We start from the raw sequence: 27945 nt of genomic DNA on the forward strand, positions 1-27945 counted from the left end.
GAAGCACATCGTATCTTGCATAAAAATGTGCTACGAACTCAAAAAGGCTCCTTTACTGGCCACTCCCAGGGCTCATTCCACTGGGGCCGTGGCGGCATCAACAGCCTTTTTCAAGGGCGTTGCGCTAAAAGACATTTGCAGAGCGGCGACCTGGTCATCCTATGACACCTTCGCCAAACATTACGCCCTTCACAGGGTATTCCAAGAGGATACCCGTCTCTCGACAGTGGTCCTCTCGGGGACAAGCTGCACATAATCCGATTACCCACCTCCTATCTTGGGTTACTGCTGGGTAGTCACCTAATGTGGAGCACCCACGGGGACACTCGAAGAAGAAAGAAAGGTTACTCACCGTAGTAACGGTGGTTCTTTGAGATGTGTCCCCGTGGGTGCTCCACTACCCGCCCATCCTCCCCGCTTCGGATCTCTGTTTAGTGTTTTGCAGGAGCATCCGAGGTGGTTGGTCAAGGAACTGGCGGGGACTGGATCGCGCATGTGGCCAGGAGCGCGCAAGGGAGCGGTGCGCACCGGCGCATGTGCGGTCCGGCAGAAACTGCTTGGAAGATCCGATCTGCGGTGCCGGGTGAGCCCGACACCTAATGTGGAGCACCCACGGGGACACATCTCGAAGAACCAATGTTACTCCGGTGAGTAACCTTTCTTGCTTCGCTCAAAATAATTACGGGCACCACTATGTGCCTATTAGGTTATCCTGAGTTTTTTTGGCTGTGATTGTTCTTATGAGAGACTAATATATTCCAACACTGCATCTGCCAGGTTGACAAGCAGTACCATGACCTTAGTTAGAAATTAATTCAAGGGGTAAAGATGATACTAGGATTCAAACTAATAATCTTGTCCAAAATCAAGGCTCTACTCGTGGAAAGGAGAAATTCCCTAGGTGAGTATTTGTTTATTTTCTATCTGGTGGCCCAGATTCTAATCTCAGACCCATATAAATCTAGAATGACTGCTGTGACTCATTAGAGTTACTTCAGATTTACACCACCAGAAGTTCTGGCAGAATGTGACGGTGGCAGTTGCATGCATTGATAGACATTTTTTTTAACGAGGATGTCTAGGTACAGTATCCATGCCATTCTTAAGGGAGGTGCACGGGCCCAACCCAAGTACAGGGCCAGGGCAACCCCACTGCTACAGGCCCCACCCCCATCTCTACTCCAGTCCTTTCCCTTGCTATGCCCCTTCCTGCCCCTGCTGTGTCTACTTGCCTGAAGCCCTGCCGCCCAAAGCTCCTGTCCTCGAGTAACATGAACTGGAGATTACCAGGGGGCCTGGCGTGGGACAGCAGCAGGGTTAACCCCAGTCACTGTGGTGATGGGAACTGAAGTGACCCGGCAGCCTGCTCTGCTTCACTCTGTCCAGCCTCCCTCTCCCAGCCCCCTGTGCTCTGGTTCACCATGGCAGCAGGAAGCCAAGCACCATGAGGCCAAGGCATTCCTGTTGCTGCGGTGAAGTGGAGCACAGTTGGCTGGGCGAGGGTGGCAGAGTGCGGGGCAGATGGAGATGCAGCAGAGCAGGCTGCTGGGTCTTTCTGGCTCTAAGTACCGCAGTGAGTGGGGGGATGACTCCTGCTTCTGACCTGGCCGGCACCAGACCCCCAGATAATCCCACCTGGACTGTCTGGGCCATGTCCATAGGACAGTTGAGGCAGCCACTGTGGGGCTCCCCAAAGCACAGGACCTGAGGTAGCTGCTCTGATCTGCCCTATGGATGGGATGGCTCTGCCTATATCCTATCATCAACTTAGGAGGCTCTTTAGAGTAACCATCTAGGAAGACTGTAGAAACTTTTGGTGTCATGTTTCCCAGGTGTCAGTCTGTGGGGTACTAATCCAACTACCACAATGGCGTATGTGAAATATTTTCACTCTTTGCAGAAACGTTATTGTACTTTTTTCCCTCTTGAGTGATACGAGGAACAAACCTCTGAAATGAACCGTTCCCAAAACAACCTTCTAGTAACTGAGGCAATTAGTGAAAGGGATAGAAAGTTCTACTTCCTGAACTCATTAGTTCACTTGATAGCAAGTGGCAGAAATTATAGAACAGTTTTCACCACTGAGTAGTTTCTAATAATTGAATGTATAGGCTATATTGAAAATAGCGATGATTATGTGTCCTACTAACCTATTGTGCACTTAGGGAAAACCCTAGTAGCTCATTCATAACAACTTCTTAGTGAGAGAACTGGTCAACTGAGTGACCTTTATTATTAAATAGCTTCCCCTAGCCAGGCAGCCTGGCCATTTCATTATGATTGGAATTGGTAGAGTTTGTCTCTTTAATGTGTTTGCATTCTGGGATTTAGTAGGACCTGTTGCCTGCTTTGCAAATGATGCTTTTAGTTTATATTTGTTAGCGCACACACAGTGGCTTTGAGGCATGAATTCCTCTGAAAAATAAGGTGACCATACTTCTCTATGCTGAATATGAGACGCCGAGTAAAATTACTCATATTCAAGTGAATTCAATGGTAATCAATCAGAAGTGTGCAGAACAAATGTTCAAATTAACCGATCCCCTTTTACAAATAAGTATTGTGGACAGGTTGCACTTCTCAGATCCGGTACTCTCTTATCCAGCAACATCTGTCATCTGGCATTTGGATATTCTACGGCAAGACAGTACTGGGGTGGGGCCAGTGCTGGAGCCTTGCCTGATACGCAACAGGGGGGACAGGACCGGAGTACCTGTCTGCATCAAGGCAGCACAGTGCTGGGAGCTGCAGCCCCCCCATGCTCCCACCTGCCCCACAGCAGCATGGGGCTGGTAGCTGGAACGCCCCCTGTTTGCCCTGTGGGGCCCAGAGCTGGAGCCCCCATGGCTGCCCCATGGGGCAGGTGGGGTTTAGAAGCTGGTGCCCCATGGCAGACCCAGACAGCCTGCAGTGGGGCCAGAATCCCAGGGGAGGGAGGCTGGTGGCTGGGGCTGCAGCAGCCCCCGGAGTCCAGGACTATCTATGGGCAGAAGCCCTGGACCATCTGGCAAATTCTCTTATTCGGGACCTGTCACGTCCTGACCATGCAGACGAGAGGTGCAACCTGTAGTTGGATTCTTTTTATTTGACTTCTTATGTTTAAGGCTTTAGGGTTCACACCAGAAGGACACACACACAATCTTCTCCTCCTCCCAAGGAGAAGGGACACACAAATGCTCCGATACACTCCTTTCATATGGGGTTGACTGACTGAGCCAACCTTCCTGCCCTGTGCTCTCAGCTGCCCTCCATGCCCGGTTGGTCGCCGGGACAGGCCTATTTCTCCTGGTACCTGGTGCCACAACATGTGAGAGGAGGCATACAGGATTATGCTCTTCCCCAGATATCTGTCATGGTTCGCAGCAGAAAGTGGTCATCAGCAGCCTTAGAACACTGAACAGGAGTGAAGGGGCAGGAGCTGCTTCCAGCTGCGTGGGAGGAGGAGGGAGGATGACTTGGAAGGGATGAACTGGACCTTGTTTTCGAAGAGCTCATCCCTTCTGTTCTCTTCCTTACCCCTCCCCTTGAAGCAGCTTGTCCCTTCTTGCCCACACAGTGTCAAAAGGCAGTTAACACCTCCAGACTGCTGCTGGCAACCAGCAATACACAAGTACCTCTGTCTGCAGTTCAGACAGGAAGGTGTTAAGACCTAAGGATGCACAGTATACCAGGGATCAGGGAACCCAAGTGCAGGAGCTTCAGCAAACAAGGCTAAAGAGGAGGCTCAGCAGGGGAAAGTGCTTAGGTGATGGAACAGCCCTATGTTCCCTGGGAACAGGACCCAGGGCATGGGATGTGGCTAGTGAAGAGGTTGCTAAGACCTGCCCAAGTGGCTGCTATGGATTGTGTCATGAATAGCCCTCCCCAGCGCTTAGATCCTGGGCTTTCTTGGGACACCAACCTAGCCACAGGCAGTGGAGGAAGTAAGGAGCCTGATGGGCCAGGCTGTTGGTGAGCTGAGTGCTCGTGCCAAGGGCTGACTCCTTGCACAGCAGTGGGAAGAGGATGTGCCTGCTGGAGACAATATGGAGGAGCAGTGAAGCTGAGGGGTGGAAAAAGGGACAAAGCATAGAGAGGATAGTGGGAGGGGGAACATGAAAAGGTCTGATGGGTGGGACTGAGACAACGCTGTCATGTGACTGTGGGTAAGTCTCAGAATTGGACACTTAACACATGATACATTTCGAGGACAAACTCTTTTTCTGCAGTACTGAACTAACAATCCCAGCATTGTCACAGTATCATCCTGGAGCTGCATCTGGAGCTGAAGTTGCAGCTGCGGGAGGGGTTACCAAAATTACCTTTGCATCCTCCATACTCTCTAACACTATACAGTAAAACTCTGAGTTACATGGAGGTTGCGTTCCTCGCAACCCCCGGGTGACTCAAATTTTACATAAGTTGGAGGAGGGGAACCCCCCTCTTCTGCGCCCTGGGGAGCCTGGTGCCAGGTGCAGCAGCATCTGGTCACTTTCCAGGCTCCTGCTCAGCCACAGGGAGCTGGGAGCCAGCCACTGCTGCGCCGGCTCCCGGCTTTCCCCCTCCTCTCCCCTCCCTCATCGTCCAAGCCCCCAGGAGCCAGGTGCAGCAGTGTCTGGTCAGTTTGCGGGAGCTGGGAAACTGACCAGGCTCCTGGGCCTACCTCCCTGGGGCAAGACGGGCTTCTCCCTCCTCCCCTCTCTTCCTATCAGCAATGTCCTCTTGGCTTCCCCCAACTGGGGGAGGCCGGGGGAAGCTGTGCTCCTCCACAGGCTCCAGTTGCCCATTTCACCCAGTTGGGGAAAGTGGGCGGCTAAAGCCCGGGATTTCAACATTCGTGTTAATACGATTAATGCGTATTTCAAATTCACATAAAGCGAGCATTTACTGTACATCAGTAGGCAGCAAAACCCAAACTCAACTGCATAATTAAAGCTGCAGGTTGAAGCTAAGTGGCTTTACAAAGTATGACTAAATGCTGATAACAGAGAATTTTAAGAGACAATCAACAAAGCTGTAAATGCTCTAAGAAGATCGTGTTGCAGGCGATCGTTAAGTAAAATTTATTGTTTAAAAATAGAAAAGGTCCAGAGAAGGGCAGTGAAAATGATTAGAAGCACTTGAGGGGAGGAGCTGTGTTTTTATGAGGAGAGCTTTAAAAGCCTCTGGACTGTTTGGTTTGGAAAGTAATAGGAGACAGGATAGAGTGATAACAGTGAATGGAATAGAGCCACAATTCTGCATTGCTAACTACCTTTTCCCATATTACAGTTTCACAGGTCTGATAGTGCAATGAATATAATTAGAACTTTTCATGAAGTGGATTATTAATTTTTGGAATTTAAAACCAGAACTTTTCATGAAGTGGATTATTAATTTTTGGAATTTACTGCTATGAGAATCAGCATTTGTCTCAATAGAAACAAGATTCAGATGCAGCTCACATGTTTACGAAAACAAGAATAACGTCTACAGTTGTTCTAGTTAAGATAAAACTACAGGTGCTGTAAGCCTCACCTTTCATGATAGAACTAATCCAAGCTGATCACAGCTCAGGTCTAGAAAAATACCCCCTATCTGCAATACAGTACACAGTGGGATGCACTTGGTTTGGCACTTGGGCAGAGCTATAATACTGTGCTGCTGTAGATCTACCATTGCTCTGTAAGCTATTGCAATTTCTGTGTTGCAGACTGAGTGTAGGACTCCTCCCTTTCACGTCATCGGGAGCAGGATTGCACCCAAAAACAGGATGGAGAGAAAGATCAGGTAAAGGAGTGATATTAGTATGGACTAGCTGTAGCCTCAGAATGTGCTGTGTCAGGGTGCAGCCATCATTGCTTGTCTGTCGTTGTAAATCCTTCAGAGCAGGGGGCTATTCTGTACCACTTACTGTGTTTATATAGTGTTCCATAGATAATGGGCATTAGTGGTGTAGTACCCAGAGGCACTGAGACCTCATCTGGGGTGAGTTACGTCTTTACATTCTCAGCTGAGAGCCAGCTGGTCTTTAACTCACATGCTAGAGTGCTGGGTTTTAGACCCTATGCTCACAGGTTCTATCCCTGGTGCTGCAACCCGGGTCTGTTGGCGTTACACTGGGAATAAGTAATAATTTCTGGTAGAGATTAAAATGGCAGGAGCACCACACTCTTGAATTGAGGCTGAAGGTAATGGCCAGTGGTCCTGTAGGCTGGTGCTATCTTTGATTGGCATTTTTTTTTGCAGGTGACTAGGCTGAAAAGTGCTGATGTTCCTCCTCTTGGAAGGTAGCATTTTTTCCCCTTCCTACTTCTAGTGGTGGGTCTGAAGGCCAGACCTTTCTCACACTCTCTTTCTGGGGAAATGTATCTGTGTCTCCAATCCAGGTCCTTTGTGATGCAGAAGTCAGCTGCTGGTGTGGCTCCAAGCATTGACCTACCTGGCATGGCTGGGGATGAAGCACAGTCCCTCAGTAAATTAATCTCACTAGCTGCAAATTGCAGAGTAGGGTTGCCCAGAGATGAGCCTTGCTTTTTTTGCTTTCTAGCTTTTATTTTTAAATTGCCCCCCTTTTTTTGTCATTGCCCTTTCTCTTTTATTACTGAACACCTCCGCTCACACAAAGCTTCCAGATTTAGTCTGTCTAGTAGGGCAAATATAGGACTATTTTTGCAGGTAAAAAAAAGTCCCTCCCCCTCTGCCAAGCTTCTGAACAAAAGCTGTCATGGGCTGTTATACCCATTGTTTCTTCATCCCATAAAATATCATCCTCTTTTGTGGCTTTGTGGTTCTATTTTATGTGCCTTTACCCAGCTCATTGTTTGCAAAACTCTTACTGCACCCAGATTTTAACAATTGTGCATAAAAAGTGCTAATATGAAAAATACCATCATAAAAAAGGCTGGTGGAATAAACAATTGCTGATTTACTTTGCTAATTTCAATTGTATGTAACAGTTGGCATTGGGAGGCTGTTCTCCTCCTCCTGCAAGCATGCTGGGAGGTCTGCAACACCATTCCAAGCTATTATTAGTTTCTGGATAATGTATACATTTTCACTATATCACACAGCCTTTCTCCTTCATTTTTCATGAGAACTGGCATTAGATTAATGACTAAACCACAGCAGAAACGTAATGCCATGCCAGTCTGATTTATTGACCACTTAGTGTTGATGAAGCTGCAAACAAGAGTCAAACAGATGTTGCAGTTGCATTTTTCTTTATCAAAACTAACCACTTTTTTGTATTTTTAACAATTTCTTGTAATGTGTGCCTGTTTATACCACAAAACCAGGGATATTGCAACAAGTTATCCTCCCTTTCCCTAAACGGCCCTCATTTGGATCTGCAGAGACTGTCAGTGTGTGCGCTAGGTTCCCAGGTGCCAGGCAGACTTACTGCTTTCACGTGGCAAGTGGCCGAGGCTTTTTGACTTGAGTGAGCAGAAAGTGATGTGGAGCTGCTGATATACATTGCAGTAAAAGCAGTGAGTACACTGTGCTATGTACACTCATCCCTTGTTAAACAAGTATTTCACTTACGAGTACTCACTTAAACGAGGGACATGTTTACTTACCTTAGTTCACTCTACAAATGAACTCCCCCCGCTAATATGAGAATAATCCCCTCCCCGTGGCTCCAGCCTGGCTTAGTCTGACCCCTCACCACTGGCCTTGCAGCCCCTACCTGCAGCAGCCTGACTTCCACCCCCCACCAGCCCTGCAGCAGCCTGACTCCCCCTCACCAGCCCCACAGTGCCTACCCGTGGCATACTGACTCCTGCCCCCCTCCGGCTCCACAGCAGCCTGACCCCCACCCTCTGCCAGCCCCATGGCAGCCTGACCCCCACAACTCCGTCAGCCCTGTGGCAGACTAACCCCCTCACCTCCACTGGCCCCACGGCAGACTGATCCCCCACCAGCCCCACAGTGCCTACCTGCAGCAGCCTGACCCCCTCCCCCCCCGCCGGCCCCACGGCAGCCTGACCCACTCTCCAGCCACTGGCCCTGCAGACCAGTTCTGTGGCAGCCTGAACCCCCTCCCCAGCTGCCAGCCCCACAGCAGCCTGACCCCCTGCACCTCCACCAGCCCCATGGCAGACTGACCCCCCCATCTCCACCGGCCCTGCGGCAGCCTGACCCCCTGCCAGCCCTGCAGTGCCTACCCGCGGCAGCCTGACCCCTCCCCCGCCTCCGGCCCTGCGCCAGACTGACCCCCCACCAGCCCCGTGGCGGCCTGACCCCTTCCCCAGCTGCCGGTCCTGCAGACCAGCCCCTGGGCAGCCTGACCCCTGTGCCAGCCCCATGGCCCCAACCCACGGAAGACTTAACTTCCCCGCCGGCCCCTCAGACTGGCCCCATGGCAGCCTGACCCCCCGCCAGCCCAGTAGACCTAACCCACCGCAACCTGATCCCTCCCCCAACAACACACCCAACATTCAGCAGCCTGAATCCCCCCACCCGCCCCACAGACCCAACCACCCACCAGGTTTTAACCTTCCCGCCCACTCATGGCCCTAAACTGCCCCCAGCCTTTAACCTTTTCGAAACCTAAGGTTCACTTACCTTCCAAAAGCAGTGGCACCTGCTGCTGCTCCTTCCCCGAGCTCTAGGAACCAATCAGAGACTTTTATGTGTATTTTAATGAGAATTTAGTGTCTCTCTTACAAGTTTTCACCTACGAGCACAAAGCTGGGAACCAATTGTGCTCGTAGAGTGAGGGATGAGTGTATCTATTTCTAGAGCCTTCTAAATTCCATATTGATGGCTGGCCTCAGTTTTATATAGGATTTCCATTTAGACTACATGTAAGGCAGGTCTGGTTTCTTGCTGAGCCCTGGTGTGTTTCCTATAAGTGAGTTGTGACTGCTGGTGGAAAACAGTTTTTTCTGATTTTTGTAAGTAGTGAAGTGGTCAGAAATCAACCTATTCGTCCTGGAGGAGCCTGGGATTTCCTCATCCTCACAAATAGTCCATCCTCCATCTAGCTCAGAGAGAATAGCTGCCAAAACACTTTGTACCCATCCACCACCATTGTTGCATGGGGGCTAGCACTGATTTTGGTCTTTTTTACATTTTTCTGCTAATGTTGCTTGTCATGCAGCCTCAGATCTGCCGTTTACTTGACTGGTCAGCTAACCAGGTGCATAATCAGGATCTAAAGTGGAACAGGTTCAGGCATCCCAGAGATACTGAGACATGGCTGATCTGTACCTCTGGAAAGGATGCTTCTGGTAGTAGTGAGCTGACGAGTTAGAGGAAAATATTTTTCATGTGGCAGACAAAAATAAAATTGTCACAGCACCTTTCACGTGGAATTCAGGAAGTTTAGTTTGGATGGTGGATGGTATAGTCTCACCTTCATGTAGATGGTGACAAGATTTTTTCAAAGGAAAGAGAATATAAACTTGAATGGGAGCATGTGTTTGTGTCTCTCAGTTCCATTGGCAAGATGTAATTCATATGACAATATGTTGAGCCATGACTAATCGGGTTAGTGACAGAACATGGGCTGCAGTCTCTTCACTGCAGCATTGATGGCCACTTTCATATCTCCATCTCATCGGTTGGTTGGGACAAAGCTTAATGACTCATCAGTGCATGCAGTGGCACTTGGAGGAGTATTGTCTGATCAAGACTCAACCCAGACCAGTCTGATAAATGTTGCAGGTTGAGGAGGCAACTGGAGGAAATAGCTTGGACTTCACTGGGGAGGTATTCCATGGCAAGTGTTCACATGCTGAGATGCTCATGTTGCTGGATATCCAGGTAGAAGATATAACTAAAAGTTTTCTTCCTCTGTGCTTGGCAGGAGGCACATTACACCTGAACTCTGAAGTCATCTCTGGCTGCCTGTTCATTTAAGAATATAAGAACAGCCATACTGGGTCAGACCAAAGATCCATATTGCCCAGAGTCCTGTCATCCAACCATGACCAATGTCAGGTGCCCCAGACGGAGTGAATAGAACAGGTGATCATCAAGCATTCCCTCTCCTGTCATCCGTTTCCAGCCTCTGACAGAAGATAGGAACACTGTTCTTACCCTTCCCGGCTAATTGCCATTGATGGACTTACCCTCCATGCATTTATCTTTTTTGAGCCCCATTAAAGTCCTTGTCTTCACATTATCTTCTGGCAAGGAGCCCCACAGCCCTACCCTGTGTTGCAAGAAGAAGAACTTTCTTTTGTTTGCTTCAAACATGCTACTCATTAATTTCATTTGGTGACCCCTAGTTCTTATTTTATGGGAGCAAGTGAATAACTTCCTTATTCACTTTTTCTATACCAGTCATGTTTTGTAGACCTCTAGCATATCTCCCCCCACTTACTCTCCTCTTTTCTAAGATGAGAACTCTGAGTCTTTTTAATCTCTCTTCATATGGCACCCCTAATCATTTTGTTGCCCTTTTCTGGACCTTTTTGCAATGCCAATGTATCTTTTTTTAAGATGAGATGACATCTGTACATAGCATTCAATAAGTAGGCATATCATGGATTTATAGAGAGGCAGTACGATATTCTCTGTCTTACTCTGTATCCCTTTTATAAGGGTGCCTAACATTCTATTTGCTTTTTTGACTGCTGCAGCACATTGAGTGGATGTTTTCAGAGAGCTGTCCACAATGACTGCAAGAGCTCTCTTGAATAGTTATAGCTAAATTAGTCCCCATCATTTTGTATGTAGAGTTGGGATTATTTTTTCCACTGTGCGTTACTTTACATTAATCAGTGTAATCAAGCAATCAATCCAATGTATCTGCCTCTCCCCCTAGCTTGGTGTCATCCACAAACTTGCTGAGGGTGCAATCCAGTCCCTTATCCCGGTGAAAAACAAAGATGTTGAATAACACTGGCCCCAGAACCAGTCCTTGGGGTGCTCCACTTGAAACCAACCACCATCCAGATATTGAGCCATTGACCGCTAACTTTTCGGCCTGACCATCAGGCCAGGTTTCTATCCATCTTATAGACCATGTATCCAGTCCATACTTCCTTAACTTGTGGGCAAGAATGTTGTGGGAGACTATATCAAAAGCTTTAGTGAAGGCAAGGTATATCACATCCACTGACTTCCCCATGTTCACAGAGCCGCTTACCTCATCACAGAAGCTAATCAGATGTATAATGGATTGTACATTATAATGGTATAGTGGATACCATTTCAAGTCAGGAGGAGGTGCAGCCTCCCCTCCCACCCTCACTGCTAGTTCCAGCATGTCAGCTCAGAAGGCCAAGGACGGACAGGATGATGGGATTCGCTTCAACATAGAGCTGATTAGGGATAATGTACTTTATTAAGCTTCACTACTTCAAGCTACTACAGATTCACAAGGTACACATTAGCAAGTAAAAAGCACAACAGGAATGTATTAAACCAGATAAGAAGCATTTTGAAATGCTTACATCCCTTTCTGCCACAGGGAGTCCTAATCCCGAAATGCCTCGCATCAGGGCCGTTGCAGATGTGGTTCCAACTGGGGAAAGTCAACCTGGGGCACCTCTGAGGCTGGAAGTTCCAGTGGAACTCAGCTAGAGGCGGGGGGTTTTCCAAGTTTTTATCCCTTAGCTGTTTACTGGGTGTATGTGTACCGGCTCAATGCCACCTTTAGTGTTCTCATGAGGCTGAAGCCAAGATTGCCCTGCTTACTGGTTCCCTAGGTTCCCAGCTCATATGCAGGGGTCAGGGCTGATATGGCTATCTGGTGTTTATGTTTGCAGGGTTTAAGGCTGTAACATTGGGATGGCAACTTGGTTGGACTACAGGAGGGGAAGTTGCCACTTGTACTCTCTGAGGCCTGCAGGCTACTCCTTAGGACCATTAGACCTGCAGACAGGCCTGCTGGCATGTTACATGACACAACACTGATGGGTATTGGAATCAGTCACCGATTTCCTGTCTAAAAGGCCTTAATGCTCTTGTTCTGTAGGGGAGAGTTTTGATGATAGAACTGTCATTGAATTATTTGTATTTAGCTTGGATCCCAAAATACTGGTGTGCATTTGTATCTTATCTCAATGTCAGCAGCTGTCCTAGTGCTCACCTGGAGGTGCCACAGTCTTGAGGTGACATGTCATTATTCTAGAAAAAAGTTTATTTGACTCACATTCCAGCTTTTCAGAGTGACCAAACTCAGCCTGCCTCCAATAATCTCTGAAGCTGGAATTTTCCGTATTGCAGTTGTAACTCAGGTGTCTGGTCTCACCATGGTGTCATTGTACCCTGCTGGATTCCTCTCATTGGCACTTGATGCTTTAGTGGTGATGCTGCCTGGGGTGAATATCATAGAGAAGCAACCTTTGGATGCTTTGCTTATACGGATCACACAAGGCCATTTCCTGGCAGTGCGACTTGATGAATGTGAATCTTTAGCTAACAGCTGTGCCAGTATATATATGCCACCTAACAAAGTTACACACAGACATATCCAGTAATAATGGATGTGGCTTTTCCTAAACTAACCAATATCTTGATGGAATCACAGCCTGCCAGCACATTTCTAGTGATGGAGGAAGAGCTTTTTCAGAAGTGCTCAGCATTGGGCTAAGTCTGCGCCTACTGAAATGAAGGGAAGTTTGACTATGTAACACAAATTTTAAAGCATTTATAAATTAGTCATTCCAAAACAAAAAACTAAAACATCACATAAAAATGTTCCATTCCCTCTCCCAGCCCTGCATTTGTCATTCCAAGTGACGTTGCCAGAATTAGCTAATTTCAGAAAGGGTTTACATTTTAATGAAGCCACATACTGGCTGTGTCTACACTAGCCCAAAACTTCAAAACGGCCATATTCAGCGCCTCATTAGAATGCCAGTGTATCCAGATGGGGGTCCTTTTCAAAAGGACGCCAGCTACTTCAAAATGCCCTTATTCCTAACAGCAGGTACGAATAAGGGGATTTCGAAATAGCCGGCGCCCTTTCGAAAAGGACCCCCATGTGGACAAGCTGCGCGGTGGTGAGCTGCGTCAGTTTTGAAGTGCCGCGGCTGCTGGCATTCTAATGAGGCGCTGAATATGTATTTCAGCACTTCCTTAGTAAACTACGAAATGGCCATTTGCGTGGCCATTTCAAAGTTTTGGGCGAGTGTTGACATAGCCACTATGATGGAGTGTGGGTCAATCAGCATGTCTCCAATCAGTTCTAAGCTGAGGCAGAGCAAGAGATTGAGAAATAGCCTCAGAGGGTTAGCTGTGGTAGTTAGTAACTTCACAGATAACAAACAGCCCTGTATCACCTTTGCAACTAACAAATTTATTAGATCATGAGCTTTTGTGAATAAGAAGGTGGTCTGAAGAAGTGTGTTTTACCCATGAAAGCTCATGACCTAATAAATGTATTAGTCTTTAAGGGGCTACAGGACTGCAAGAGATTGCTAGTAAGCTACGCTTTCATGACTCACACCTGGAACACGTGGGTGGTGACTGAAGTCATTTTTAATGGGGCTGTTCTCAGTGGCTGTATGAACTGTATTGGACAGGGTGGCATCCTCATTTCCTGCCTCAGCGAAAGAGCAGGAAATTGATGATGCCTTGCGCCTCTGCAAGATTTTGTAAGCCTGTAAGATGCTTGCCCATCAGAGGGATGAAAACTTATTTACTTAATGGTCTGTTTTCCAAGCAGGTTCGTTAGTAAACTGACTTTTTGGTAATGGAGTCTGTTTGTGGCTCTCATTCTTTCTTCTCCTTTCTGCAGGAAATTAACTCCAATTAGTGCAGTGTTTCCAGACATGGCAGTTTGTGTTCCTACTACAATTTGGAGCAGGTCTCTAAGAGCATTAATGAAACATTAGAGTTTTAATTACACCATTATCCTATTATTTTTATAAATAATTCCAAAGGAGTCATTAAAGTTTGTGAATTTAGGCATAAATTAGTTTAGGGAAAGAAATCAAGTTTTCAGTCTTCTTATTATCTATTGTACAATCTCCCTGGGACATTGTGGAGAAACTACTATGTTTTTTTGTGTTGTTAAGATGATTCATTTACCCACAGTGTAATAAACATTCTGTTAAGTTTCCTAGTTGGAAAGTCTGTGTCACTGCAGCAGAACTGCAGTGCATTAAAGAGGGGCTGCATTTTCTTTCTTTCCTTTAATTCGTATGGGAAGGAATATGAGTTGAGAAAACAGATGGGGCATTAAACAAACCTGCAGGAGTGGGTACCCTGTGGTTGTTTTAAGAACTCTGAAACAGAAGTTCTGCAAAGTTGTTCTCTATTTGGATTCTAAATTTTTTCAGCTTGATGTTTTTATTACAAGTATGCAAGATACTTCAAAAGGCAAGAAATTACAGGTCTGACTGAAAAGATGCTATGCTCAGGAGCACTGTATAATATTGCCAGTTGCCTTGACTTTTTCCCTCCATTTTCGTGCAGATTTACTGAAATGCCTCTTGTTGATGTTCTCATGTATATTTCCATAGGTTTCAAAATACTCTGCTGTGAACCAAAGTTGATCAAAGTGTTTGATCCAGCAAATGATTCATGTGCCTCTTAAACCAAAGCAAATTCATGGCTGTTGTGACTGATGTTTGGAGGAGTCTTTGCAGTTGTTGATACTGTGGTGGGTTGAAAGGACTATGCAAAAAAACAGAACATTGCAACTTCAAGCAAAGGGACTCAGGAGGAAGGCTGCTCTGTGCAAAGAATTCTGTCTCGTGTGGTGTCACTTTTAGTCTCTTACAGAATGACTGTGGTGTCAGGGAATTAATGCACAAAACGGGAATAAATTCTGTGGGTTTTTTGTGATTGAATTTTGAATAAGTAGTAGAGTGAAGATAAAACTACCTGCTCTCAAAGAGGGAAAGAAGACAGAAGTTGCCCCAGGTATTTATAATCTTTGTTCTCCTCTTCTTCCTATAGAATCCTGACATTGTATTGGTGCACTATCTGAATGTACCTGCCATAGAGGATTGTGGAAAACCGTGTGGTCCCATCCTGTGCTCAATAAACACAGACAAGAAGGAGTGGGCAAAATGGACAAAAGAGGAACTCATTGGACAGCTCAAACCAATGTGTGAGTACTTGACGATTTCCAGCTGCGCTGGACAGAACGGTGCTTGTTTTCTGCTCCTGCGGAAACCCCAAGTGTGGGCACTGTTGCAGACAGCGACCTGGTTTGGCCTTCATAAATATCAAACATACTGTACGTATTACAGGATGATGGAGAAGCTGGAGACTGTTTCCCCATATTTAGATGTCTTATGTGTGGGGTCTGGTCTGATTTCCTTTTTGTGAGTGCAGCTTGCATCCACAAATTTTGCATCCCTAAACAGAGTTGCAAGCATTAATCTGAGCACTCACTCCTTGAAATATATGATCTGCACCCCCAGTGAGATTGTGGCCTGCAGTTTAATTACGCAATTAGTGCTCACCCAAGGGAAATGGTGCTTTTTTGAGGTTTCCTTCACAATAATGCTGATTTGGTCCAAACTAGCTGGCTTGGACAAGAGTGCCTTTTGATAATTCCCAAAAGAAATTTGAACACAAATTTTAAAAATGCCCAGTGTGTGCTTGAAAACTTCAGTATCTCCCATTCTGTGTTCCCCTAGGGAGCTGCACTTGCTGGAGCTTTCTCCCTGGGCAAGGAAACTTTGAAGTGCTTGCCTGAGCTATCTTGCGGAACAGGCTCAGGTTGTTTGAAAGTGTAGTGTCTGTGCATACCTTTGGTGTTCAAGCTTTTCAGGGTAGAATCTAAGTATGTCATAGGTATTAACTTACAGTCTGGCGACCTCTCTGTGACAAATCTACTGTCTAGAGCAACGAGTCCAAACCACTCTTTCCGTATAACCCCACCTGATCCACCCTTCAGAAAGAATCATAGAATTCTAGGGCTGGAAGGAACCTCAGGAGATCATTGAGTCCAGCCCCCCACCCAGAGCAGGATCAACCCCAACTAAATTATCTCAGCTAGGACTATGTCAAACCAGGACATAAAAACCTCTAGGCATGGAGATTCCACCACCTCTCTAGGCAACGCATTCCAGTGCTTCACCACCCTCCTGGTGAAATAGTTTTTCCTAATATCCAACCTACACCTCTCCCTGTGTAACTAAAGACCATTGCTCCTTGTTCTGCTATCTGTCACCACTGTGAACAGTCTCTCTCTCTCCTCTTTAGAGCCCCCTTTCAGGAAGTTGAAGGCTGCTATTAAATCACCACTCAGTCTTCTCTTCTGCAAACTAAATCCGCCCAAATCCATCAGCCTCTCCTTATAGGTCATGTGCTCCAGCCCCTTAATCATTTTCTTTGCCCTCTGCTGAACCTACTCCAATGCATTCACATCCTGTCTGTCCTGGGGGTCCCAGATCTGGATGCAGTACTCTAGATGTGGCCTCACTGGTGCTGACTAGAGGGGAATAATAACTTCTCTAGATCCACTGGAAATGGTTCTCCTAATGCATCCCAATATGCTATTAGCCTTCTTGGCTACAAGGGCACACTGTTGACTCATATCCAGCCTCTCATCCACTGTAACCCCAGGTCCTTTTCTGCAGCAGTGCTACTTAGCCAGTCAGTCCCCAGCCTGTAACAATGCTTGGGATTTTTCTGTCCGAAGTGCAGGACTCTACACTTGTCTTTGTTGAACCTCATCAGATTTCTTTTGGCCCAATCCTACAGTTTATCTGGGTCACTCTGGACCCTACCCCTACCTTCCAATGTATGTACCTCTCCCCCTAGCTTAGTGTCATCTGCAAACTTGCTGAGGGTGCAGTCCAGTCCCTCATCCAGGTCATTAATAAAGACACTGAACAATAGCTGCCCTAGATCTGATCCTTGGGCGCTCCACTTGAAACTGGCTGCCAACCAGATATTGAGCCATTGACCACTACCCTTTGGGCCTGTCCTTCAAGCCTGCTTTCTGTCCATCTTACAGTCCATGTATCCAGCGCATATTTCCTTAACTTATGGGCAAGAATGTTGTGGGAGACTGTATCAAAAGCTTTCCTAAAGTCAAGGTATATCCCATCCATTGACTTCCCCATGTCCACAGAGCCAGTTACCTCATCATAGAAGCTAATCAGATTGGTCTGGCAAACTTGCCTCTCGTGAATCCATATTGACTACTCTTGATCTAGAATTGAAAAGAAAGTACCATCAAATAGAACCTGATATGTTTTTAACAAGTGCTCTTGTAGTTTGCTGGTAAGAATTGTTCACTGGAGTTGAGAGCTTCTGTCCTGTAAAATGGGCTGGAAGGGACATATTTTAACTTGTCACTAAAAAATGGAGATTGAGTCACAGACTCCATATAGTCCTCACTTCCAGGGTTGCAGACCAATTTCCAATACTATACAGTTACTGCTGACTGCAGTGGATAGGAGTCTAGTGGGATGGAGGTCAATTTGGTGCTAACACTGGGAAGTGCCTTAGCTAGGTTTGGCTGTGTCAGCAATGCATTGTGGGTATCTGTCCCACAGTGCCGGCAGCCTCTTTGCAGTCTTTTTTTTTTCCTTTTTTTTTCCCTTTTCTGCCAGTGTGTTGTGAGAAAAAGTGTGTTTCAAGTGCTTGTGGGTGTCTGATATTATCCAAAGTGCAATGTCTTCCCACAGACCTTTGGAATATAAATGACCCAAGGAATTTTGTGCCACTTTTTGGGCCATTTTCCCAAAGCCTGACCCTGGCTCACACTGCTGCATGGAGCTAGCATGGATCCTGAATAGCTTGGAGCTGTTGCACAGTGTATTATGGCCACTTCCTGAATTGTTGTGCAGTGTTTTATTAGACAAAGCCAGTGGGAGGATGAGATGGATGCAGATGAGTCGGATGAGATCGAAGAACTAGAGACCAGCAATGCACAATTGCAGGCTGCCCTGGATGCATTGCATGGAGTCGAGCGCCGGTTCTGGAGACATGAAACCAGCACACAGTGGTGGGACAGCATTGTTTTGGAGATTTGGGACAACCAGCAGTGGCTGCAGAACTTCCTCATGCACAAGGCCACTTTCATGGAACTTTGTGATTTGCTGTCCTCCACCCTGAAGTACTGCAGTCCAAAAAGGACACCATCTTTGATAGTTCCGAAGTGGGTGGAACTTCTTCTGTGGAAGTTTGCAATGGCAGATATCTACCAGTTAGTGGGAAATCAGTCAAGGTGGGCTGATCTACAGTGGGGGCCACAGTGATCCAGGTAGCCAAGGCAATTAGTGCCCGTCTGCTACAGAAGACCTTGACTGTGGGAAATGTGCAGGCTATGGTAGACAGCTTTGCTGCCATGGGGTTTCCTAACTGTAATGGGGCAATAGATGGAATGCATAGCCGCATCCTGGCCCCAGCCCACTTGGCCTCAGTGTACTTTGGGGTGAAGGGACAGCTTAGTGGTTTGAGCACTGGCTTGCTAAATCCAGGGTTGTGAGCTCAGCCCTTGAGGGGGCTGTTTAGGGATCTGGGGCAAACAATTTAAAACAAAATTGTCAGGGATTGTGCTTGGACCTGCCATGAGGGCAGGGTACTGTACTCAATGACCTGTCAAGGTCTTTTCCAGTTCTGTGAGATAGGTATATCTCCATAAACCACAAGAGGTACTTCTCCCTTGTGTTGCAGGCATTGATGGATCACAAAGATCATTTCACTGACATCTGTGTGGGATAGTCAGAAAAGGTGCACGACACACTCATCTTTCAAAATTCACGTCTATAGAGAAAGTTCTAGGATGGGACTTTCTACCTAGACCAGAAAATCAAGATTGGCAATGTAGAGATGTCCACAGTGATACTAGGTGACCCTGCTTACCCTCTGCTCCCTTGGCTCATGAAGCCATACACAGGCATCCTGGACTGCAGTAAGGAGCACTTCAACAACAGGCTGAGCAAGTGCAGAATGGTGTTGGAATGTGCCTTTGCAAGTTTAAAAGCCAGATTCATGAGACTTTAACCTATCTGGACCTTTGCAAAGTCATTATCCCTGCTATAGATTCAGTGTGTTGTGAGCTGTGTCTACATGTGCACGCTACTTCGAAGTAGCGGCACCAACTTCGAAATAGCGCCCGTCGCGGCTACACGCGTCGGGCGCTATTTCGAAGTTAACTTCGACGTTAGGCGGCGAGACGTCGAAGTCGCTAACCTCATGAGGGGATTGGAATAGCGCCCTACTTCGACGTTCAACGTCGAAGTAGGGACCGTGTAGACGATCCGCGTCCCGCAACGTCGAAATTGCTGGGTCCTCCATGGCGGCCATCAGCTGGGGGGTTGAGAGATGCTCTCTCTCCAGCCCCTGCGGGGCTCTATGGTCACCGTGGGCAGCAGCCCTTAGCCCAGGGCTTCTGGCTGCTTCTGCGGCAGCTGGGGATCTATGCTGCAGGCACAGGGTCTGCAACCAGTTGTCAGCTCTTTGTATCTTGTGTTGTTTAGTGCAACTGTGTCTGGGAGGGGCCCTTTAAGGGAGCGGCTTGCTGTTGAGTCCGTCCTGTGACCCTGTCTGCAGCTGTGCCTGGCACCCTTATTTCGATGTGTGCTACTTTGGCGTGTAGACGTACCCTCGCAGCGCCTATTTCGATGTGGTGCCGCGCAACGTCGAAGTTGAACATCGATGTGGCCAGCCCTGGAGGACGTGTAGACGTTATTCATCGAAATAGCCTATTTCGATGTTGCTACATCGAAATAAGCTATTTCGATGTTGGCTTCACGTGTAGACGTAGCCGTGTTCTCTGTAACATTTGCAAATCAAAGAAAGAAAAATTTTTGCAAGCTGAGGCATCAGAGGCAGGTGATTTGAGCAGTGTTGATGAACAGCCAGACACAAGGCAATCAGCAATCCATAGACAGAAGCAACAGAAACAAATTATGTAAACCAATAATCACCACTGGTTTTCACAACAACATTCCTTCTATTTGGCGGGGTGAGGGTTAAGGGCTGGGAAAAAGAAGGGAATCCTGGCATCACATGGGGTGAAATGTGAGCCTTTTGCGTTGTGGAAAGGTCCTGGGAGTGGACCATGAGACTCCTTGCCCCTCCCCTGCCTCCTGCCCCCCCAGCCCCTGCATATTCAGGGCCCCTTATGAGAGGAAGTCAGGCAACAGCAATGGGAGGTCAGACAACAGGAGGAGGAGGCCACATAATTATGACTTCTGTGGCCCTCTGCAATTTCGACATAGAATCATAGAATCGTAGGGCTGGAAGGGACTTCAGGAGGTCATTGAGTCCAGTCCCCTGAGCAGGATCAATCCTAACTAAATCATCCCAAAGACTTAAAAACCTCTAGGAATGGAGATTCCACCACCTCTCTAGGTAAGCAATTCAGGGATTTACCACTCTCCTGGTGAAATAGTTTTTCCTAATATCCAACCTCCACCTCCCCATCTGCAACTTGAGTCCATTGTTCCTTGTTCTGCCATCAGTCACTACTGAAAGAGCCTCTCTCCATCCTCTTTAGAGCCCCACTTCAAGAAGTTGAAGGCTATCAAGTCACCCCACACTCTTCTGCAAACCAAATAAGACCAGATCCCTCAGCCTCTCCTCATAGGTCAAGTGCTCCAGCACCCTAATCATTTTCGTTGACCTTCACTGGGCCTGCTCCAATGCATTCACATCCTGTCTTTCCTGGGGGGTCCAGAGCTGGATGCAGTACTCCAGAGGCGGCCTCAACAGTGCTGAATAGAAGGGAATAATAACTTTTCTATATATGCAGGCAGTGCTCCTCCTTATGCACCCCAATATGCCATTAGCCTTCTTGGCTACAAGGGCACATTGTTGACTCATATCCAGCCTCTCCTCCAGTGTGATCCCCAGGTCCTTTTCTGCTTCACTGCTACTTAGTCAGTCGGTCACCAGCTTGTAACAATGCTTGGGATTCTTCTGTCCCATGGACTACAGGATGTCGGTTTGCTCCTTGACAACCATCAGGAGCTTTGGCAAGTCCTTGGGCCTGAACTGGAGCATGTTTTGCCACCACTGTTAGATCCAATTTCTGTCAGCAGTGGATTGGGCTTGTTTCCTCTCTGCCTTCGCAGCTGCTGCAGGATAAGGTCCTGCTTTGATCTTTTTCTGTGGTACATCACAGCCACACTGTCTGCCCCACTCATCCTGCCTGTTGAAGATGGTCAAGGTCAAAACTTACATTCAGTGTTTAAATATGAAACAATGCACTGACCCATACAATGAATGGGTATCTGTTTGACAATTATTGCAACTTTTGTTTTCCAAGGCCACTTTTGGCTTCTTAAGGATAACAATGAATCAACCTCTTCAGAACTGAAGCTATAAGATATCCAGACCATTTCGTAGTGGACATGGTAAGATCCTGGTGGCTGTTTGGGGGGTGGGGAGGCAGGTGTGAAACAAAGCCCTGTAAAATGTAAAGGGTGGAGAAAAAAATCTTGCATCTTTTCCTAAATTCTGTGCCAGGAAAAATTAATTTAAAGCAAAGAAAGCCCACGCTGGACATGTTGGTGTCTGGGAGCAGAGTATGCACAGCCTGGCAGCCACGGGGTGAGGGAGAGGGGTTGAGCCCACCAGCTGCATGGCAAACTGAGAGGGGGGCAGCCCTGTAAAAGGTAAAGGACAGGAAAAAAACTTTCTCAGCGGCTTCTCATAAATTGTTCACAGCTGTGTGGTTGCAGGGCGGGGAGCCAGGTAACTCTCCTGCAGCATGGTGGAAGGGGAGAGGGCCAGGAGAGCCTACCTGCCATGTGATGTTGCAGGGCAGTCCTGGGAAATGTAAATAGCCAGGGAGCAGTGCGATAATGTTAAAGGGACAAACCTTAATGAAATTTCCCATGCTGCTTCTAGGTTGCAAAAAGATACATCAGCCTCCAAAGAATAACAGAGTGAAAAACAGAGTAAAAAGAAAGCTCATACTGTTTAAGCACAGGGCTGGATAATTTGCCAGAATGCTGTGTGGTGCCATGATGCCAGACTTCTGACTTGTGTGGCAAGCTGTGCTATCATGGAAAACAGAATAAATCAGGTCTCCACAAAAACCTTGTGAAAAAAAGTAAGAGTACCTGGTTGAGACTTTTATGGAGATCTCCAAAAAAGATGAACGCTCCATTACCAGAAATATTAACAAGCTGTTCTAGGTGCATACATCCACTTTACCCCACCCACAACCCACATGTAGTAATTTAAAAAAATGTGCTCAACAGAAGTAAGCCGCTACCTCAACCCAGCTGCAACCCACTTGTAGAAGTTTTCAAAACATACTCACCAGAAGAGTCCTCTCCCCTATTGATGGACTCCAGAGCATCAGTTGTCAATGAGGGAACTGGCTCCAGGGTGAGGATAAGCTTCCTCAGGCATCTGGTGGCTGGTGGTGTCCTCCTCTTCATCATCTTCTGCCTCCTCTTCACCTTTTCTGCTCTGATTGGAGGGCTGAACATGGTCTCCTGAGGAGTCCGTGCAATTCTTGGCAACTGTGTTTGGGTCTTTCCCAAGAATCACATTGAGCTGCTCGTAAAAACAGTATGTTTGGGAGATGTCCCAGATCGCCTGTTGGCTTCTTTCACCTTTTGATAACTCTGCCTGAGTTCCTTGATTTTTGACCCAGCATTGCTACATATCCCTGGTGTACCCTTTCTCCATCATGCCCTGGGAAATCTTCCCATAAATGCCCTAATTTTTTTTTCTGGTTTGCAACTGTGCTTAGCACAGATTCATCACCCCACACAGAAATGAGATCCTGCATCTTCCCAGGGCTCCATGCTGGGGCTCTTTTGCGATCCTGAGAACTGTGATAAAAACTAGAACCCTGAGAACTCATGATGGCTAGATGTGATTACTTCTGAAGCATGCTCCTGGAGAATGTTATCCACATCGGTCAGAAAGAAAATGAATTAAAATTCCTGGGCTTCCTGTTACTTACTTCGTGCACACCTGAGCCGCGTCTACACGTGCACGCTACTTCGAAGTAGCGGCACCAACTTCGAAATAGCGCCCGTCACAGCTACACGTGTTGGGCGCTATTTCGAAGTTAACATCGACGTTAGGCGGCGAGACGTCAAAGCCGCTAACCACATGAGGGGATGGGAATAGCGCCCTACTTCGACATTCAACGCGTCCCACAACATCGAAATTGCGGGGTCCTCCATGGCGGCCATCAGCTGAGGGGTTGAGAGACGCTCTCTCCAGCCCCTGACCTCAATGGTGGCCGTGTGGAGCGGCCCCTTAAAGCTCCCCGCCCCCTCCCTTCCTGTGCAGGAAGCTGAGAGCGCGTGCAGGCAGCAGCAGTAACACGCGGCTAGCCTGCACGCTCCTCTGCAGCCACCCACACCCCCACCCAACACGATGGCTGCCTGGCAGCCCCCCCAGCGCCCCCAGGGGACCCACCCCAAGGGGAGCCAGGGCTCACAGCCAAGCAGCCAGGCGGAGAAGCGGCAGCGGGGCCCCTCCTGGACGGAGGCCGAGCTTCGGGACCTGCTGGGGCTCTGGAGCGAGGAGGAGGTGCTCCAGGTAATGGGGAGCAAGAGCCGGAACGCGGATGCGTTCGCTCGGCTGGCCGAGGGCCTGGCCGCCCGGGGTCACCCTGCCCGCACTCTGGATCATGTACGCAGTAAAGTGAAGGAGCTGTGGCAGGGTTACGCCCGGGCCCGGGATGCGGCCGGCCGATCTGGGGCCGCCCCCGTCACTTGCCCCTTTTACAGGGAGCTCAGGGACATCCTGGGCCCCCGGCACACCTCCTCCCCTCCGGCCACTCTTGATACCTCGGCCGAGGAGCCCCAGCAGGCCCCGGAGGCGGAGTCCGCCCCGGAGGCAAGCCCCACACCCCAGGGGCCCCCCCAGGAGCCCACCCCCGGGGCACCGGAGGAGGAGGAGGAGGAGAGGGACTCCTCCTCCAGTGACGCCAGCCTGCACATCATCCTCCCATCCAGGAGCTCCAGCCGGGCGTCTGCCCCCCGGGTGTCCCCCGACTGTGGGAGTGGACCATCAGGTATGTACCCCCCCCCGGTGCACACCCCCGGGGTTGAGGGGCGAGGATAATAGATATGGCCAGGGCCCTCCACATGCCCAGATGACCATGGCCCCAGGGACAGCAGTGGCATGTCCCTCACAGGAGTGCATCAGCCCCTGCCCCCCCCCAGCACAACAGTGCCATACCCCATCCCCGGGGCTGGGGGGAGCAGAACCTCTAGGGTCCCCCGGGGGCAGGGGGTGGGACACCCAGCAGCAGCAGCATGTGATGGAGTGGGGGGAGTGCAAATGTGAGACTCAGGCTAGATATGAGAAACAAGCTGAATAGCTCCCGGTGGCTAAGGATGATCCTGGGGCTACAACTGGCAGGTTACACCTCTGCCCTGAACAAAGAGGAGGGAGGAGCCGAGCTGGGTTTGAATCGGGGGCGGCAGTTAGAGGCTAGGGGAAGGGAGAGCTGGAAGGCAGCCAGCCTGAGGAGGGGGAAAGCTACACACCAGAGGGGCACCCCTCGGGGTCTTCTCCCCAGGACGGGTTGGAAGGACCGTCTCTGATTGCTGTACTGTCGCTTCTGGGAGAAACTGGGCATCTGTTGCCTAATAAACCTCCTGTCGTGCCTGCTGAGTGAGTGAGAGTCACTCCTGCCAGCAGACAGGGTGCAGTGCAGGGGGACCCCTGAACCCCATCACAGCAGCATCTCCCAGGGACGGGGATGGGGAACCTGCAGCAGAGAGGTGGGGGGACAAGGGCCACGGCTCGGGGCCCACACTAATGGCTGTCTCCACTCTTCTTCCCCCGCTCCTGTGTTCCGCAGCTGTGCCATCGGAAGGACCGGAGAGCGCCGGCAAGGCGTCAGTGGTCCCGGAAAGGCCTCCAGGGCCATCACTCCAGGCCAGCCCCTCGGTGGAGCAATGACAGGCCCCACGGCAGGGAAGATGGCGGACCCACCGGTGACGGACCCCCAGCTGCTGGCACTGCACAGTTGGCAGCAGGAGGTTGCCGAGCAGTGGCTGCGGGTGGAGGAACGCCGCCTCCACCTCCAGGAGCGGGCACTGGCCTGGCACCAGGAGGCATGGGGGGCCTATATGCGGACCCTCAACCGCATCGCGGACTCCCTGGCCCCCCAGGCCGCACCAGCCGCCGCAGCGCCTGCCCTGCCTGCTCCACCTGCTGCTCGAGCCGCTGCGCCGTCCGCCATCGCACCGCCACCTGCCACCGAGGGCCATTCCGCCGAGGGGGACCTGGGGCCAGCTGACACTCGCTGGCCGTATCTCCCGGTCCGCCCAGCCCCCAGCCAGCCCCGGCCAGGGCTGCGGCTGAGGCGGGGATCCCGGCCGCCCACCCCCAGCGCTGGACTGTAGGGGCATGGGGCCCAGGACGTGCCCCCCCCCTTTGTATATATTCCCCCCAGTTTATTGTTCTTTTCTTGTAAATAGTTTGTATTTGTGACCCATTACTTTGCTGATCCTTAACCCCCCATGTAAATAGTTCTACCCTTCCTTGTCTTCCCCTTTCATGTTATCCCGATTTTTATAATGTATATATATTTATCAGTTTGATTTTCCCTGTACATAGTTTGTGTTGTTCAGAATATTTATAATAATAATAGTATAAGAATTGTAGTAAAGAAAATGTTTGATTTGACAAACAACTGTCTGCTTTTATTTTTACAAGAAAAGTCGGTGGGGGATGTGCTCTTGGGTGCTCTGTGGTGTGGGTGTAGGGGCAGGGAGTGTTGTGGAGGATGGGAGGAGTGCAGTGGGGGGCCTGCCAGCGTTCACCCCGCTGCCTCATCGAAGTGGGCCCGCAGGGCCTCCCAGACCTGGGTCCCTTCGGGGTCCACCTGGCGACTGGGGTCAGCGAGTGGCTGCAGATCGGCCCTGCCAGCCTCCACAGCCCAGCCATGAAAGAAGGCTTCCCCCTTGCTCTCCACCAGGTTGTGTAGGGCGCTGCACGCACCCACAATCTGGGGGATGTTGGTGGGGCCCGCATCAAGGCGGGTGAGGAGACACCTCCAGTGCCCTTTGAGGAGGCCAAATGTGCGCTCCACCACCTGGCGCGCGTGGTTCAGGCGCTGGTTGAAGCGCTGCTGGCTGGCTGACAGATGGCCCGTGTACGGGTGCATGAGCCAGGGCCGGAGGGGGTATGCCGCATCTGCGATGATGCAGAGGGGCATGGTGGTGTTCCCGACAGGGATCTCCCGCTGGGGGATGTAGGTCCCCGCCTGCAGCCGGCGGCACAGGCCCAAGTTCCAGAATACCCGGGCGTCATGGGTGCTGCCAGGCCAGCCCACATAAATGTCCAGGAAATGGCCCCAGCTGTCCACCAAGGCCTGGAGGACCACTGAGTGGTAGCCCTTCCTGTTTATGTAGTGTCCTCCACTGTGTTCCGGGACGCTGATGGGGATGTGGGTCCCATCCAGAGCCCTGAAGCAATTGGGGAAGCCCAGGGTGGCAAAGCCCGTGATGGCATCATCCGGGTCCCCCAGCCTCACGAGCCTGTGGAGGAGCAGGGCGTTGATGGCGCGGACGACCTGCAGGGGAAGCACATGGGAGGGCACCAATGAGGGGTGTGCAGGGTGTGTTTGGCCCTCCCCTGCCAGGGTCCCCCTCCGATCCCCTCCCCTCCCCTCCGCTGCCAGGGCTGCCTCCCCCCGCCCCCCCGTGGGTCCTCTTAGCTCCATGAGGACAGCCCCGACGGTGGCCTTGCCGACGCCAAACTGCTGGCCCACAGATCGGTAGCTATCTGGAGTGGCCAGCTTCCAGACAGCGATGCCAACCCGTTTCTCCACGCTTAGGGCACGCCGCATGGCGGTGTCCTGGTGCCTGAGTGCGGGGGTGAGCCACTGGCATAGCTCCAGAAATGTCTGCTGGCTCATGCGAAAGTTCCTGAGCCAGTGGTCGTCGTCCCACTCTCCGAGCACCAGCCGCTCCCACCGGGGTAGCTCCACAGCTGGCGGCGTGTGCGGCGGGGGGCGGGGCGGGGTGCTGCAGGGTTGGGGCTTGAGTCCTCCTCCCCTGCGGGCAGCTCCTCCTCTGTGGCAAGGAGGTGCTCAGTTGCCTCCTGCATGGCATCGAGCAGGGTGAGCACTGCTCCTACAGGGGCGGCTGGGTGGACCTCTGGCGGCAGCTGCGGCTGCTGCTGCTGCTGGGGGTCCATGCCTGCGTCGCTCGAGGTGTGTGTGCCTATGGCTCTGCAGACCACATGCTGTGCAGGCTGCGTGTGTCTGGGAGGGGCCCTTTAAGGGAGCAGCTAGCTGTTGCCCAGGAAGCGCTAGTCCACCCTGTGACCCTGTCTGCAGCTGTTCCTGGCACCCTTATTTCGATGTGTGCTACTTTGGTGTGTAGACATTCCCTCGCAGCGCCTATTTCGATGTGGTGCTGCGCAACGTCGATGTTGAATGTCGACGTTGCCAGCCCTGGAGGACGTGTAGGCGTTATTCATCGAAATTGTAGCGTTCACGTGTAGACGTAGCTCTGGAGAGCAGCAGAGGTGAAAGCAGCCAGAATGGACACCTGTGGAGCACTGTGACATACCTCTGGGAAACCTCTGTAGGCCAATAAAATTGCTTTAAAATAACGCTGTTTCCGCCCTAGCATTAATTCAACCTTTTAAATTTGAATTTGGCATTACACTGCTTAGCAGGGGCAGGGTGAGAAAGTTGACCTTAGCACCCCTTAAAATCAACCTAATTGTATTTGCAGTGAAGACAGTCACCTTGTAAAATTAAGCTAAGTGCCTTAAAATTGACTTTATGCTCTAGTGTAGACAGCCTCAATTACTCTGGTATGAATCAGGAATAACTCTACTGTCTTCAGGTAGTCTCTCGAGTCTCCTTGTTGTTAGAGAGCAAGCTCTGTGATTTTGTGCAGATAGTCTGCGTATCAAACTGTCTGGCCCAGACAAACGTCTGAGCCAGCTAAATTCAACGGGAAATATTTGTCTTACTCCTATCAAGATCATAAATTTCTCCTTTCTCAATAATGGAACAGCAGAGGTTCTGTTTAGATTGTGTCAGGTCTAGACAAGCTAGGAACTAACTCAGCATCACTGAGAACTGTTTTTTAATTAAGCAAATTAAATACAGAAATCTGTGGGCAAGAGGACATGCATGAAAGAGATCAGTTCTGGTTTTTTTTC

General features: G+C 49.6%; 1 protein-coding gene across 1 annotated transcript in view; it reads left to right on the top strand.

The window, feature by feature from the left end:
- CAMTA1 (calmodulin binding transcription activator 1) overlaps window positions 1-27945 on the top strand; it is a 1240930-nt gene that overhangs the window by 991296 nt on the left and 221689 nt on the right. Inside the window, exon 7 of the mRNA XM_075017972.1 lies at window positions 14824-14977. Within this exon, the coding sequence (XP_074874073.1) occupies window positions 14824-14977 (154 nt within the window). The remainder of the gene's footprint in view (window positions 1-14823; window positions 14978-27945) is intronic.

This window comes from Carettochelys insculpta, chromosome 23 (genome assembly GCF_033958435.1).
Source record: "Carettochelys insculpta isolate YL-2023 chromosome 23, ASM3395843v1, whole genome shotgun sequence".
NCBI lineage: Eukaryota > Metazoa > Chordata > Testudines > Carettochelyidae > Carettochelys > Carettochelys insculpta.